The 16,122-nt window shown below is 38.2% G+C and overlaps 2 protein-coding genes across 2 annotated transcripts; both read right to left on the reverse strand.

The window, feature by feature from the left end:
• Positions 1 to 1,810: 1,810 nt before the first annotated feature.
• Positions 1,811 to 2,776, reverse strand: LOC107606642 (uncharacterized). The gene has a single exon (XM_088494430.1). The coding sequence runs from the start codon at positions 2,774 to 2,776 to the stop codon at positions 1,811 to 1,813; it is 966 nt and encodes a 321-aa protein (XP_088350556.1).
• A 165-nt stretch (positions 2,777 to 2,941) lies between these two features.
• On the reverse strand, positions 2,942 to 4,276 carry LOC148550326 (uncharacterized). The gene has a single exon (XM_088494431.1). The coding sequence runs from the start codon at positions 4,274 to 4,276 to the stop codon at positions 2,942 to 2,944; it is 1,335 nt and encodes a 444-aa protein (XP_088350557.1).
• Between the last annotated feature and the right edge of the window lie 11,846 nt (positions 4,277 to 16,122).

Consider the following 16,122-nt stretch of genomic DNA (forward strand, 5'->3'; position numbering starts at 1 on the left):
TAAAACATTAACTTATAGTCTTATATATAATGACTAATAACACAAAATATTAAGGTTTACAATACTTAAATTTCACATAATAATAGCCATTATCCATCACTAATAATACAAAATATTAATTATGTATGATGACCGGGTCACCGGGCCGATTTCGGGTGACCCGAGCTATGGTCCGGACCCGACCCGAAATAATGACCGGGTCTACTTTTAAAACCCATACCCGACCCTAGACCCGATGAAATCACATCAAATTAGCCCCTAAAGTGTTCGGGACCGGGCCGGGTCTTCGGGCCGGGCCGGGCCATGCACACCCCTATCGAAATGTACAGAATGCAGCTTACGTTTTGTATGCGAAATAATATTTTAATAAAGAGCCTTGCATATAAATAGCTAACACAGCTAATACCAACTCGCATCTCACTTCTCTTCTTCACTTGTACTCCCATTCCCTTTTCTTTCATGTATCTGATGCTTGTGCTTGTGAGATTTTTTGGTTATTAGAAGGGTAAAAAAAGTGAGAATATGAAGGATATTACAAATATACGAGTGTATTATAACGGTGAGATTATACCGAATACACACGAAGGATTGGATTTTGTTTGTGAATGTCCATTTTCATTTGCTATTCCATACAGCACGAGTTTTGTAAAGTTACAAAATGGCCTTTGTGTGAACATACAAAGTCACATTTCGAAAAGGGTGAGCAACATTTTGTACAGGAATCCTCTGCAAGTATTTGGTGGGATGATACAGTTTCAAATAATGTCCATCACTGACGATGCAAGCATGCAGCAGATGTTCTATATTTATCGACAAACCCGATTTCACGTGCCGGTGATAGAGCTGTACGTTGAGTTTGAACAGCAGTCGAGGATGGGTACGGTCGGCGACGAGGTCCATGTTGATGAGCTCGCGGATATAGATTGGGAAGAAGATAATAATGACAGCGAAGAGGAATTCAAAGCTAACTATGAAGTCGATGACGAAAACGATGACGGAGACTTGGCAGGCAATCTGGCGGTGCAGAATGAGGCGGATGCCATTATAAGCCAACACCCGTTTGGTGTTCCGTCTTTTATGCGGACTCTAGATCTCGAAGCCATGCATGCCGCAAAATTTCCTGAGTATGCGAATACGGGTATGTTATGATTATTAACTCAAGTTTCCTATAGTGCTTAATTTATTTGCCTTGTCTGACTGATAGTGGTGCGCATGTCGTAGGTGAAGGCAATGTTGCGGCGGAAGATAGTGAGTTTTAGTGTCAGAATAAAATTTGGTTCGAGAGAGTCGGTGATATCTACAATCAAAAGCTATACCATCTCTAGAGGAGTTGATTACACTGTGTATGAGTCTGAGCTGCAGACATTCTATGCGAAATGCAAGGGGTATGGTGCAGGGTGCGACTGGCTTATCCGAGCTAGCTTGATTCGAAAAAAAGCTTGTTGGGAGATCAGGAGATACAATGGCAAGCACACGTGCACCATGGGCACGATTTCACAAGATCATGCCAAGTTTGACTCAGACACAATTGCTGATGCCATTAGGCCGTTGGTCGAAGCAGACCCCTCGATAAAGGTGAAGTCTGTTATTACAGAAATTCAAGGCAGGTTCAACTACACTGTGAGTTACCGCAAGGCTTGGTTGGCAAAGCAGAAAGCTGTCCCCAGTCATCAATGGCGGAACCAGAAATTTCATAAGAGGGTGGCCAATTAAATATAAAATATAACAAAAAATTAACAAAATATGATTTGTAGCATATATATAAAAAAAGTAATTTTATTATATAAAAGTCAATGTTCAACTACATACTTTAAGATTTTGATATTTTTAAACTTGCTCGACGATGCTTCATGGAACTAAAATCATCAATTATCATCTCTGAAGTGAATTTTGAAGCAATTTCCTTTTCAATATATACAATCATACAATCTGCTAAAAATTCATCTTCCATCTTATTTCGAAGCCTTGTTTTAATAATCTTCATAGCTGAAAAAGCCCGTTTAGTTGTTGCTGTTGTCACAGGAAGAGTAAAAACAAGACGAATTAATCTATCAATTAAAGGATATATATTTGATTTTCCTGTCTCTGTCAATTTTTGACACAATTCAGCAAGAGTAGACAAATTTTGAAAATCTGGAGCTTTAACCACATCAAGTTCATAATGTTGTAACTCATTATCTAATTGAATCTTTTCTTGCTCAGAAAAATCTAAAGAATAGAAATTCTTTGCAAGATTGCATATGTTGCAAACACTGAATAACTTGAAAGCATCTTTAGGATCTAAAGATGTACTCAATATGAGGAGCTCGGTTGCTTGCTCACTAAATCTACTGTTTAGCTCTTTCAATTGAAAATCTATCACGCTAGTAAAAATGTCAACACGATAGTGGTGTTCAACAGTGACAACATCCTTTTTACGACGAGACCGAATTATGTCACTAAAAGAAGCACCCATATCAGGTATCTGAATAGCATGATCATTGCAGAAAGAACTAATTTTCTCCAAAAGTGCTCCCCAACTACTATCTCTTAACTGTTGAATCAATGACTTTGTACTAGAAACCAAATGCATAGCATTCAAAATATCTTGAGATTTTTGTTGCAATGCTTGACAAAGTTTATCAGTGATTCCCATGATTTCTTTCATCATATGCAAAATGAAAACAAAATCAAATGATAATAAAGATTTAAGAGCATAAGTAGCATCACCACGTTGAGAATATGTAGATCCATTAGTAGCCAAATCTTCCAGAACTGAAGTTGTTGCTCCAAACATACGTAAAAGGCTACAAATTGAGTTGAAGTGAGAGCTCCACCTGGTATCTCCTAATCTTTTTAATGTGCCAATTTGACTTGCTCCCCTTCCTGTTTCAATTTGATTAGTTGCAACTAAATGGGAAATTTCAGTTGCATAAGCAGATCGTAATTCATCATTGCGTTTTCAAGAAGAGCACACAACATTAATAATATTACTCAAACTTTGGAAAAAAGCATGAACATCAACAACTTCTTTAGCCGCAACAACAAGAGCTAGCTGTAATTGATGAGCAAAGCAATGAACATAATATGCATAAGGACATTCTTGAATAATTAAAGCTTGTAACCCTTTCCACTCTCCACGCATATTACTAGCTCCGTCATACCCTTGACCTCGAACATTTTGAATGTTGAGATTGTGATGAGATAATGCAGAACAAATCTCTTGTTTTAGAGTAGCAGAAGTAGTATCTTTGACATGAACAACATCTATTAGCCTTTCTTTGACAAATCCATGCTTATCAACAAATCTAACAACAAGTGCCATTTGTTCTCTTCTAGATTCATCTCTAGCTTCATCAACAATCAAACAAAACTTTGCATTACTAATCTCATTGCGAATTTCATTTTGCACCTTTCTAGCAAAAACATATAGAATTTCCTTTTGAATAGAAGGTGATGTGTATATTGCATTTTGAGGAGCATTATCCAAAATAACTGCATCTACTTCTTTATTGTAAGAAGCTAATAATTTTAACATTTCAAAAAAATTTTCTTGATTCTGAGACTTATGACTCTCGTCATGTCCCCTAAAAGCACAAGCTTGAAACGTTAACCATCTGACAGTATCAATAGAGGCTTTAAGACGCAATCTATTGCTTAAAACTTGTTGTGAGCTTTGCTTAGCCAATACTTTGTCAATGTGACATAATTGATTAAGCAAATCTTTACAAGACTTAACAGCAATATTATGAGGAGAATTAAGAGATTTACCCACATGAGATAAAAATGCACAATCCTTTCCATTATTCACTTTTTTCCAATTGCGAAATCCTCCTGATGTGAATGGACTTGATTTTTTAGAAAATAAATAGCATGGAAGACAAAATGTAGCATCCACTTCTGGCGAATATTTTAGCCAAGAAAAACTCTTAAACCAATGAGCTTTGAAACGACGAGGATGACTTTCTAGACCAGAAAGAGGGTACTCATCCATAATAAATTGATATGGTCCAAACTTTATGTATGCTCTACGGATTTCATCTTGTTGATTGATAGGATAATTCCAAATTTGCGGACGCTTTCTGGGATCACGCATCAATGTATCAATATTAACTTGATCTATTTCAGTCCTTGTTATTTTGGAAGCAGGGGGTTGAATATCTTGCTCAACAAGTTGTGTCACAGGTTGTTCAATAATATTTTGAACATTACTCAAAGAATCTGAAGCTGAATTTTGTTCATCATATATTCTCTCTTTTCTCTTGAAAAATGAGTGAATTGTTTTCATCTTTGACATTTTTAACTTAACTTGAACTATCTAACAAAAAAAAATAATTGCATATATATTATTTTCTTAAAAAAAAATATTAAACCTATTGAGCAATAACAAATAATTTTAGAAACACAAATATATAATAACCAAAAATAAAGTTATTGATTTACCTGAATATTTTTTTGTTCCAAGTCTCACCCAAAAATAATTCTATTGAGTTTTTGTCCTCACTTCAATCTTTGAACACTGTCCGTTATAAAAAAAATAAATTAATTATTTTAAATAAATAATGTAAATAATACTTGACATTGTTATTAACTTAAAAAAAATTGAAATATACCTCTTTGAATCTTTGTTGTGCATTCAATGGTTAATATTTTGCTGTTCACTTCTCTTCAATGGTTTTTCTTCATATGTCTTGTTTTGGTATGGAAAGAAAATTAGAATGAGAAGAGTAGAAGACCAAAAGTTTGGGAACCACTAAAAGAGAGAGAAAAGTGGCGCTGATGCCTCTGATGGTTTGAAACAAATATTTGAAAAATGTACTAGTGTTACTTTAATTAATAGTATGGGCTTGGGCTAGTATAATAGAACCATTTTTATTAATTATTAGAATGGGCTATTTGTTAACAAGAGCAACAATAATTCAAATATCCAATACATAGTGCAGTTTTTAGTTATTTTAATTTATAAAATTTTGTAACTTATATTTTTTTAATATTATATATAAAAAAATTTAATATTATTAATTATTACTATTTACTATTTTTTTAAAAAAAATTTTGGGGGGACCATGGCCACCTTAGGCCCTCCCGTCGATCCGCCACTGCCAGTCATGGTTCTGTGCTCCTGTCAACCGCTTGCAGTGATCACGACCAAGGTCGAACGCGGGGCCTGGTGGTAGCTGCTGCATCCCGAACTGTCGTCTGACCCGGTCTGTCGCGTGCCACTCTATGCACTCGAATGACACTAGAGGCGACTGGGTGGAGCACATAACCATATGGGGAGCGAGGCCATCCGGAATTCCCACTCCCATATATGGCCGCCATATAAACTGCACAATAGTTACCAAGAGGCCGATTAGAAAAACTATTCTTCTGAATAAAAACATTGGACATTAATGGTACAACTTACGTCGTCAACTCCCATGTCGTCGAGTCCTTGCCTAAAATGCGCAGTAGGCCGCCGTATATATCTCGTATGTCGGCGCCAATGACTCCACCTAACGAAAACAGAATAACAATATTAATAAGAAGAACAAAATAATAATAATAATAATAACAATATGAATAAGCTTAATAATAATAATAATAATAACAATAACAATAACAATAACAATAACGATAAAAGCCAATACCGTCGCGCTAGTGGAATACCAATATCGCCGAGTTAATCGCGGGGTATAGGTGCCAGGAACGGCATACGCTCCCATGCCCAAACAAAAAGCAGTATTAGTGGGCCATCCATTTTCTTGCAGTTGTATCGTGAGGCATGACACAACGATCTGTATAGGTGTGCCAGACTGGCTGCTCCCCAACTATACCCTGAAATCCGGGAGAAATCCCGAAGTAGCGGTAGAAACTTCGAATTCAATGAAACGGTCGACTTATCCGGAAACACAATTGTACCGAGCACGCAGAAAATGTGCGCTCGGATGTACCGCTCGAGAGACTCCTGAGTATCACACGGCTCGGTGTTTCTGCACTGCCGAACCCAAGCAATATTAACCTTTCCCAACACGTGATCATTCGGACCGGACTCCCGACCAAAACACGCAATGCAGTTCTCCACCAAAAACTAGTGGCTGCTATCTGATCTACCCGTAATGGCCTCCCCATTAATCGGGAGACCAAGAATATAACTCACATCTTCCAACGTCACCGTCACTTCACCGACCGGAAGATGAAACGTGTGAGTCTCCGGCCTCCAGCGTTCCACCAAAGCACTCAGTAGTGCAAAATGACCTCTCATTTCGCCTACTCGCGAAACGTGTTGAAACCCAGTCAATGCCAATGTCGCTGGAGCTACCTCGTTAAAGGTATCTGGCGGATCCAATTTTCTGGGCAACAAATTTCTGATAGCCTGTAAAAAAAATGATAATTATTAAATTCTAAATAATATCGGTTATAACATAATAATAAATTATTAAAAAATCATAAATATTTATCTATTATTTATTAAATAGTATTATTAATTACTAAAAATTAATAATAACTTATTCTCAATATCATAACCAGTATTACAGAATAACCATAATAATACTCTAATTATAATAATAACAACCCAAATATAACAACAATAACAATAATAATAACCATTTATTATAATATCTATAACCTAAACGGTTTGTTATAAACATACAGTATTAATTATTACAGAAAAGCTCTGCATACAAGCCCTAATGACTTGTATGGTTTACAAGTTCATTAACAAATAAAACCCCAAAACGCGCTCCAAGGGTTACGTTGTATGCACACGCTATATAGGGATCCCGCGTATATCTAACTACCAAATTTAAAAGATTTATTTCCTTCTTCGTTTTCGTTATTTGCAGATTTGCTCGTTCTTCTTCTCGCGAAGCTTCCCCTGGTTTCTTCGATCGTTCTTTTCCCCTCCTTTCTCACTCGTTTCTTCTTCATCATTTACGTTAGTTCCTCTCTCTCTAACTCCAGCTTCGTTTTCTATTTGATTTTTCGTTTTCTGAAATCAAAGTTTGAACTCATTTTAAAGATAATAGATGATTTAACCTCAGATTGTCAGCTGAATCCAGGCGAAGTGGACTATGAATTTGAATCTAACGAAGTTCCTGAGATTTGATTTACATAGGATTACTATGAATTTTGTTGCAGTAATTTGTATAGCAATGTGTAGGTGAATAATTCGTGAACATTGACTGTCAAAATAATGCATGAAGATAAATCTGTGGATTGAATGTAATGTATTAGTTTTGATTAATTATCTGGAATTTATAGCAGACGCTCGGGTGTAGATCAGATCTTTTTTGGGTGTATTTTTGCTAGAAGTGTGGGTGTATTTACACTTTACTGCTTTTTCTGTTATTTTAATTGAGTTGTTGTTGTTTGGGTGTATTATATCAGACATGATTGGGTGTGTTTTTAGTTTTTGACATGGTGTATTCTGCAGCCTGTGTATTTACAGTTTATGGCTTTTATTGTCATTTTAGTTGAGTTGTTGCGGTTCGGGTGTATCATATCAGACATGATTGGGTGTATTTGAATCATATATATGGGTGTATTTGAATCATATCTATGAGTGTATTTACAGTTTTTGACATGGTGTATTCTGCAGCCTCTCTCGGTTGTTGATGACCAATTTGTTCCGAAGGTTGGAATGACCTTTACCACCCTTGAAGATGCTGGAAAATTTTACAAGAACTACGCCAAGGCTGCAGGTTTTTCTACAAGAGTTCGGAGCACAAATAGGAAGGGAAACGAGATTAAGAATCAATTGATTACATGTAGCAGAAAGGGAAAATGGAAATCTAAAATATCTCCGACCGAGAAGACCAATCCGACAGCCGGTTTAAACTGTCCTGCAAGAATTTATATACACACATTGAAGGATGTCGGTGCTTGGATCATTCAAAGGTTGTGCTGGATCATTCACACCCCTGCTGTCCAAGTAAAGCAGAGATGCTCAAACAGCACAGGGAACTAAGCATGTCCATTCGTCGTACAATAGAGAATAACGAGGAGGCCGGTATCAGACCAAGAAAAACCTACCAATCATTTGTTGCGGCTGCCGGGGGTCACCGCGAGTTAAATTTTATCGAAAAGGACGTGAGGAATTACATTACCAGGGAAGTGCGGAATGTTTCCGAACAAGAAGATGCAAAGGAATTCGAGAAATATTTGTTAAGAATGAAAGAGAAGAATCATAATTTCTTTTTTGAGCTTGAACTCGAGGAGGATCAATCGATTAAGCTGGCTTTTTGGGCCGATGCAAGAAGTAGAGCTGCCTTTAAGTATTTCGGAGACGTCATTTCATTTGACACCGCCTACAATACAAACAGGTAACAAACTTCCCCTGTTTATGATGCTAAATTAATGTATTTTTATGAATCTGCAGCAGAGATATATATTGGCTGTTTTTTGGGTGTATACGAAGCATTTGTTGGGGTGTACCTAATGATTTTGCATTCTGCACTATGGTAATTTATTTCAGGTATAATTTGGTCTGTGGTTCTTTTATCGGGGTGAATCACCACGGTCAGTCAACACTTCTCGGATGCTCTTTGATGAAAAACGAAGAAATTGAATCATTCAAATGGTTATTTCAATGTTGGCTTCGTTGCATGGGAGGAAACGCTCCGAAAGGGTTTTTCACCGATCAATGCGCATCAATGAAAAGGGCTTTAGAGGTCTGTATGCCAACAACAATTCACCGTTGGTGTATTTGGCACATCATGAAGAAGATTCCAAGCAAATTAAACGGGTACAAGGGACATGCATATATTGAACAAGAAATGAGCCAAGTTGTTTGGAACTCTCATAGCAAAGACTCATTCGATAGGAATTGGAATGATTTTCTGTTGAATTTTGGTCTTGTGGACAACAAGTGGCTTTCAGGTAATGTTTTTTTAAAATCTGCAGCAGAGGTGTAAATTGCATGTTTTATCGGGTGTATTTATAGTCTGTGTTTGGGTGTATTCTGCAGATCTGTATGAAGACCGTCATATATGGGTTCCTATCTATCTGAATCACCACTTCTGGGCAGGGATGAGAAGCACACAAAGGAGCGAGAGCATGCATTCATTTTTTAACAAGTTTATCACCCGGAACAGCTCGCTTATTCAGTTCGTCAAACAATACGATAATTGCCTCGGAAGCAGGGAGCAAGCAGAAAGAGAATCAGATGCTGCAGATTTTCATACGGTCATACCGTGTGCAACCAAATCCTCCATTGAAGCTCAGTTTCAAGATGTGTACACTCATCAAAAGTTTAGGGAAGTCCAAGCGCAATTCAGAGGAAAGGCGAATTGCATCACCAGATTAACGAATTCCGCTCTAGGCTATTCAGTATACGAAGTCGAAGAACAAGTTTCCAGCTCAATATTCAACAAGTTTGTGGTTACTTACGACTCAGTTGCAACCGAGGTAAAATGCCAATGCTTATTATTCGAGTCGAGAGGGATACTGTGTCGTCACGCACTAAGCGTGTTAAGCTTTGAACAAGTAAGCCAAGTGTCACCTAGATATATACTGGAACGATGGAGCAAGAAGGTAAAGAGGCGACACACACACATCAAGAGCAGCCATGACGAGCCACTGATGGAGCCAAGAAGCAAGAGGTTCGACCAATTGGTTTTTCGTTCGCAAAATATTTGCGAATTTGCATCCGAATCGGAGGAGCTGACTGCAAGTCTGCACCATGCATACAATAACGTCATGGCTGAGATGGAATCATTAAAAGCCAAAAGGAAGGGGACATCTTCTTTATCCCACGAAGACGCCAACTTGGAATCCGTTAACGAACTTCAAAGCCCGCCAAGGATTCGAACAAGAGGACGTCCAAAAAATAGGTTAGGTTCAAAGTTGGACAAACAGATTGCAAATGCCACAAAGAAGAAGAAAACGAAAGTTTTAAGCGAGATAAAAGTAATGTTATTTAAATTTGGGCGATTGAGTTTATTTTTCTCGTTAATAGTTTAGCTAATATGTGAGTGTTATATTCAGATAAATGTAAGACCCAAGACCTTTGAAAAAGGGCTATCATTAGCTAATTTCAAATTCAGTGTTTCTGTAGCTTTAATTTCGGAAATTTCTTTATTAAAGAAAATTAAAGCAAGTTTTGATTTATTGAATTTGAAATAAATTGAGATTATTATCCAATTTTACAATTATTGGATTATTTTCTATATTCAAATTATAAAATTGGTAGTTGTGAAATAATAAAGATTTCTATATGGTTTGGATTAAATAATTAATATTTTAAATATTAATACTGCTGCTTTGGAAAATAAATGATTTAATTATATTATTTCTAGTTATTGGATTTGGGCATCTTATTAAAAATAATTTGTAAAATTGATGAGCAAATAGTATTTTCTATGTACAAATAGTGTTGGATTTAATTTGGGTTTTAATTACTATATTATCCCTAATCTTACATGAAATTACAAAAATGCCCTTAACCCTAGTTTTCAAAAATGAATGAAACCCTGAGGCCTCCTTCCCAGCAGCCGAAACCCCACCTGTCTTCCCTTTCACCCACGGAGCAACACCCATGGTTTCCCTTCTTCCTCAAACCAACACATTCAACAGCAGCAGCAGATCTTTCTCCCTTTTCCCAACAGAACACAACACACACGGCTTCCCATTCCCATGAAAGAAAGAAATTGAGGCAGAGAGGGAGAGGGAGCTTGAGAAGGGAGATCGGGCAGAGAGGGAAGGGCTGCGCTGTGACCACCGCCCAGTCGTCGCGCCGCCTTGGGGTCCGCCGTCAGGTCCGAGTCGAAGGAAGGGAGAAGCCGCTCTGTCAGCGTCGCGCAGAGAGGGACTCGCCGCCAGCTCCGTCGTCCTCACTGCTGCGCCACCGTCGGGCCCGCAATCGTGGTGGAAGCACAGCACCGCCGTGGGTCCCTTTCCGTCGAACTCGAAGGAGGAGGAAGGCCGAGACTGGGCGACGCTGGGAGAGAAGGAGACGCGAGCTGGAGGAGCTGCGTCCAGTCGCCGCCGACGCGCCACTGACCGCCGCCGTTCCACCTCGCTGAGGGTCCCTTTCCTACTGGATCTGCCGCCATGAAACCCCGCAGTGCCTCTGGTTGCCGGAAAACGGTGATGGATGTTGGTGCTGGGTTAGCGCCGCCACTGCTGCTGGCCGTTTCGAGCTGCTTCGCCATCTCTGCCGCCGGAGAACGCAGCTTAGTCGCCGGAAAACCACTGCCGGTAAGGGTCCTTGCATTTGGTCTTCATTCCTTTCTATTCCTGGGTTTTATCGCCATGACGTTGTTGTGCAGTCGTGGTTGTCGGAGTCTTTCATCGCCGCTGCCGCTTGAGGTGGCTGACGGAGTTGCTGCCGGGTTGATATGGAGCTGCGGCTGCTTCGTTTTGCTAGCTCAGTAAGTAAATTATTTTTTTGAAAAGCCTCGCGTTAGTATTCGGTTGTGTTTGGTTAATGAATATGAGTTTTGGTAACGTGGGGTCGAGTCCTGATTATTGTATGTTGCGATTAGTGTTTCTATGGTTATTGCGAAAGTGGCTGGGAGCTGAGGTCTTGGTTGCCGTCAGTTCGGGTTGAGGCGTAAAGGACTCTGTGAGACGTTTGGGTTATGGAATTTGCGTTTTGAGGTAGGGGCGCTTTCTGAAAACTATAGTTTATTATTGAAATTATTACATATGGATACTAATGTGAGAGAATGTGTATTTGGTTATTGTATTTGGTGATTAATCCGTTGGGAATTGATTTGAGTTGAGTTGATTTTCTTGATGATGTGCAAACTAGAATATATTCTTGGATTCAGCCTGGCCTGCTTTAAATGATCTGGTTTTAATAAATGATTGTTGCTGAACCGCTTCTTTAAGGCTTTAGAAATGAGTTTATTCGGCTGATAATAATTTGATTTTGAAATGGTTTTCTTGAAATATGGGATTGAGATGACTGTTGGATTTTGGCTTGCCTTGGACTGATTTTGAAATTTGGACTGTCGAAAGGATTGTGAAACGGTTTAGTTGGGACCCGAACCGGGTGGCAAAGTCCAAGTTTTAGGGAAGGTGCTGCCGAAATTTCTATAACATTCGAGTCTTTATTGAAATGTTGTTTGGAAAAATGATGAGTTAAAGACTTCTACTATTTTATTTGAATTATCGAGAAAAGGATGATTCGTGTTTTCGAAATGAATTAGTAAAGAGAAAATTGTGATTTAGTCTTGCTTCTTAAGAAAGGCATTGTATCTCTTTCAGGAGAAAGTTATTTAGATGAAACTTGTGTTTTAAAGCTGTTTGAATGTGAAAAAGGGTTTATGCCTTTGAATTTGACTTGGGGATTTCAATTAAAGAAGTTTCAATGACTTTGAAAGAACCTGAATGTCTATTGACAAGTTTCATTTTGAAATGTTTTGCGAAAGGTTTTAAGTATTCTTTGAATTCTGAATTTTTGCAAGACTAAAACAATTTTGAACAGTTGAAACGCTTAGAATTTATCATGGGGGTTAAAGCTGGTTTTGCCTAAGTAAAGGGAACGGCTTTGAAAGAAGTAAATGATTACGTGACTCGGTTTGGTTTAGATCCTATTTTATTACTCAAATCGGAAAGCCAAGGTTTTAATGATTTTAAATGAATTTGGCGAAATGAGTTATGTTATCCTCCCCTAAAGACTTGGGACTCTGCCAAGGAAATTTTGTTATAAAATCCCATTGTTGAATGGGTGATTTTGATTGTTTCAAAATAAATCTTTACCTTGCCATGGTTATGGAAGTTTGGAAAGAGGATGCCGAGAGTGGCATTGTTTTCAAAGGGGAATTTACCTTGAGTAAAAGTGGCTTATGAGCCTGAGATGATTTGAGAAATGAGATCTTTAAAGCCAATGTTGAAAAGAGTTGAAACTCGATTTCAAAGTGAAATGAATTGAGAAAATGATTTATGGCTTAAATGCCGACTTTATGAATTTAATGATGTTGAATGGTGGAAGTGCTATTTTATTGTGAGCCGGAATGGTCGTGTATGATTTATGAATGTTGGCTGGTTCTGGATTGAACCGTGAGCCGGAATGGCTGTGTATGATTATCAATATTGGCTGGTTCTGGATTGAACCGTGAGCCGGATGGCTGAGATGGATGTTGATCCATGGCTGAGAATGAATGCATATATGATGAGATATTGATAATTGTGATTTTTGCACTTCCACTATCTGAGATACGAGTTTTCCTGGGTAGTAGCAGTGGCTAGCCACCACGTGCTCCAGGTTGAGACTTGATACTCTGTTGACCCTATGTCGTAAGTGTGGCCGGGCACTGTGAAAGCCCCGGATGAGTGATGACAAGTCATCTTAGCCTAGTTTCACTAGCCTTTTTCTTTTGTTTTCGATTGATTTATGCACTTTCTTGAGCCATAAGCAAGCCAATTGGGTAGATTTCCATGTTTCCTTTGATTCAATCAACCATGTATGAATTAATGCAATTTCATGAGATTTTATGCTATAATTGTCATATATTATGAAAGAATAACAAACTCATGATTTTAAGCAAAGTTTTGATGTGTTTGGTTGATTGATGATAGGTGAAAAGAGTTTTGAAGAAGGTTGAAGAAAGAAGGAATGGCTAGGAGCAAGAGAGAACAAAAAGTTTGAGCAAAAGTTTGCCTCAAACTTTAGCTCAAACTTTTAAAAGAGTTGAAAACACTCCAGAGGAAAAAAAGCTTGAGCAAAAGTTTGACCTCAAACTTTAGCTCAAACTTTTGGGAGAAAAGCTTGAGCCAACGTTTGCCTCAAACTTTTTGGCAAACGTTGGCATCACAAAATCAATACCCTGGAGGAAAAAGCTTGCGCCAACGTTTGAGGTCAAACTTTTGCTCAAACGTTGGCGCCACACTTGCACACCCTGGAGGAAAAAGCTTGTGCCAACGTTTGAGGTCAAACTTTTGCTCAAACGTTGGCGCAACACACATTTACAAGGGGGCCAACGTTTGAGCAAAAGTTTAACCTCAAACTTTGGCTCAAACGTTGGTAGCAGCAAGGTGAAGCCATCTGGTATAAAAAGTTTGAGTAAAAGTTTGACCTCAAACTTTTACTCAAACTTTTACTCAAGCTTTTATGTTTTTCAACCCAGTTCACAATGGATCTTTCTCCAACTCCAAGAGCAATCAACCAAGGCCTTTATCAACCCAATGCCATCAAGAACAAAGGCCCAATTCAAGGCTTGAAGACCATTTGAAGAAAGTGTATAAATAGTTTAGGATTTAAGTTCTCGTGGAGTTTTTCTTTCCTTTGAGAATTTTCCGTTTTAGTTTTGCTGAGAGCTTTTGGTTTTGAGTTGTTTTGAGTTTCTGAATTTCGGAGAGGAGAATTGAATTCTCTTCTTCTTAGTTTTCTCTTTTTTAATTTCAATTACATTTGTCTTGGATCTTGGGTTGAAGAATTGAGGAAATTCTGTCTCAATCTCACCTTGAGATCTCTCTGTCTCACTTTACTGCAACTTTTGGAATTTGAATTTGGTTTTGCTTCTTCTACTGCTTGATCTTTAAATTCTCTTGCAATTGATTTCTGGATTGGATCTAGGAAGGCATTGAGATCTAGACTTGGTTATCTAGTCTCTTGGGTCCTGAGATCTGAAATTCCCTTTTTTATTTCTTTGTTGAACGCTTCTTCAAGCGATTTACATTTTCTGTTTGAGATCTACTGCAATTAAGTCCATCTTTTACTTCCCTGCTTGTTGCAATTTTACTTTTCCTTGTTTAAATTCTGCAAATCCACTTTCCAATTCCCTTTACAATTCAAGCCATTTACATTTCTTGCACTTTAAGATTCGGCAATTTATATTTCTTGCAATCTAAGTTTCTGCAATTTACATTACTTGTTCTTTAAGATTCAGCTTATTTACTTTCTTTGCTCTTTAATTTTCTGCAATTTATCCCTCTCCCTTTTAATTTCATGCAATTTAGCTTCTGTCGAATACAAACCACTCAAATCAACTCTTGATTCGCTTGACTAAATCAACCACTAAACTAAAATTGCTCAATCCTTCAATCCCTGTGGGATCGACCTCACTCCCGTGAGTTTTATTACTTGATACGACCTGGTGCACTTGCCGGTTAGATTTGTGTGTTTGGAAGTCATTTTCCGAAAATACACATCAAGTTTTTGGCGCCGTTGCCGGGGATTGATTAGATTGACAATGATTAAGTGAAGTGGAGATCTAGATCAAGCACTTTTTCTTTTCTGTTTCTTTAACTTTTGACTAACACGCTAACTGTTTGAATTTTTGCCTAAGCTAACTAATATTTCACTTCAGCCATGGATTGAAGTGTTATTGCTTTTTTGGTATTGTGTGATTCTTGTGTTTTGCTTGTATGTCAGATGCAAGAAGAGAGATCCCTACCTTTCATGAAACTGACGAAAGAATCCTCCGAAGGCTAAGAAGAGAAGCAAGAGAAAAAAATGTTGCTGGAGAGGAAGAATCAGATGAAGAATATCATGAATTGGAGGAACACTCAACAAATCCAACAAATCCACCAGTGAGAATGGCCAACAACAATGGTCAACCCCAGAGGAGAGTCTTGGCTTCATATACATTTGCTAATCCAAGGCATTGTGGGAGTAGCATCCTTACCCCAAATGTCGATGCAAATAACTTTGAATTGAAGCCCCAACTCATCACCTTGGTGCAGAACAACTGTTCTTATGGAGGAGGCCCCTTGGAAGATCCAAACCAGCACCTATCCACCTTCCTGAGGATATGTAACACAGTGAAGACCAATGGTGTACATCCTGACAGTTACAAATTGTTGTTGTTTCCATTTTCCCTGAGGGACAAAGCTACTCAATGGTTAGAGTCATTTCCAAGAGAAAGCATCAACAATTGGGAGGATCTAGTGAGCAAGTTCTTAGCAAAGTTTTATCCTCCTCAAAGGATCATCAGGCTCAAAACAGAGGTTCAAACATTTACTCAGATGGATGGAGAGTCATTGTATGAAGCATGGGAGAGATACAAAGCTTTACTTAGGAAGTGTCCACCAGAGATGTTTAATGAATGGGATAAACTCCAAAATTTCTATGAAGGACTGACAATGAAAGCTCAAGAGGCACTTGACTATTCAGCAGGAGGCTCAATGCAACTCATGAAGACAGCTGAAGAGGCCCAAAACCTCATTGATATGATGGCAAACAATCAATATTTCTTTGCTCATCAGAGACAA

This window comes from Arachis ipaensis, chromosome B7 (assembly GCF_059453495.1).
Source record: "Arachis ipaensis isolate K30076 ecotype BB chromosome B7, ASM5945349v1, whole genome shotgun sequence".
Classification (NCBI taxonomy): domain Eukaryota; kingdom Viridiplantae; phylum Streptophyta; class Magnoliopsida; order Fabales; family Fabaceae; genus Arachis; species Arachis ipaensis.

Bases quoted from the DNA above. Each gene is read 5' to 3' on its own strand.
- LOC107606642 (XM_088494430.1), bottom strand. From the start codon at position 2,776: ATGTTTGGAGCAACAACTTCAGTTCTGGAAGATTTGGCTACTAATGGA.
- LOC148550326 (XM_088494431.1), bottom strand. From the start codon at position 4,276: ATGTCAAAGATGAAAACAATTCACTCATTTTTCAAGAGAAAAGAGAGA.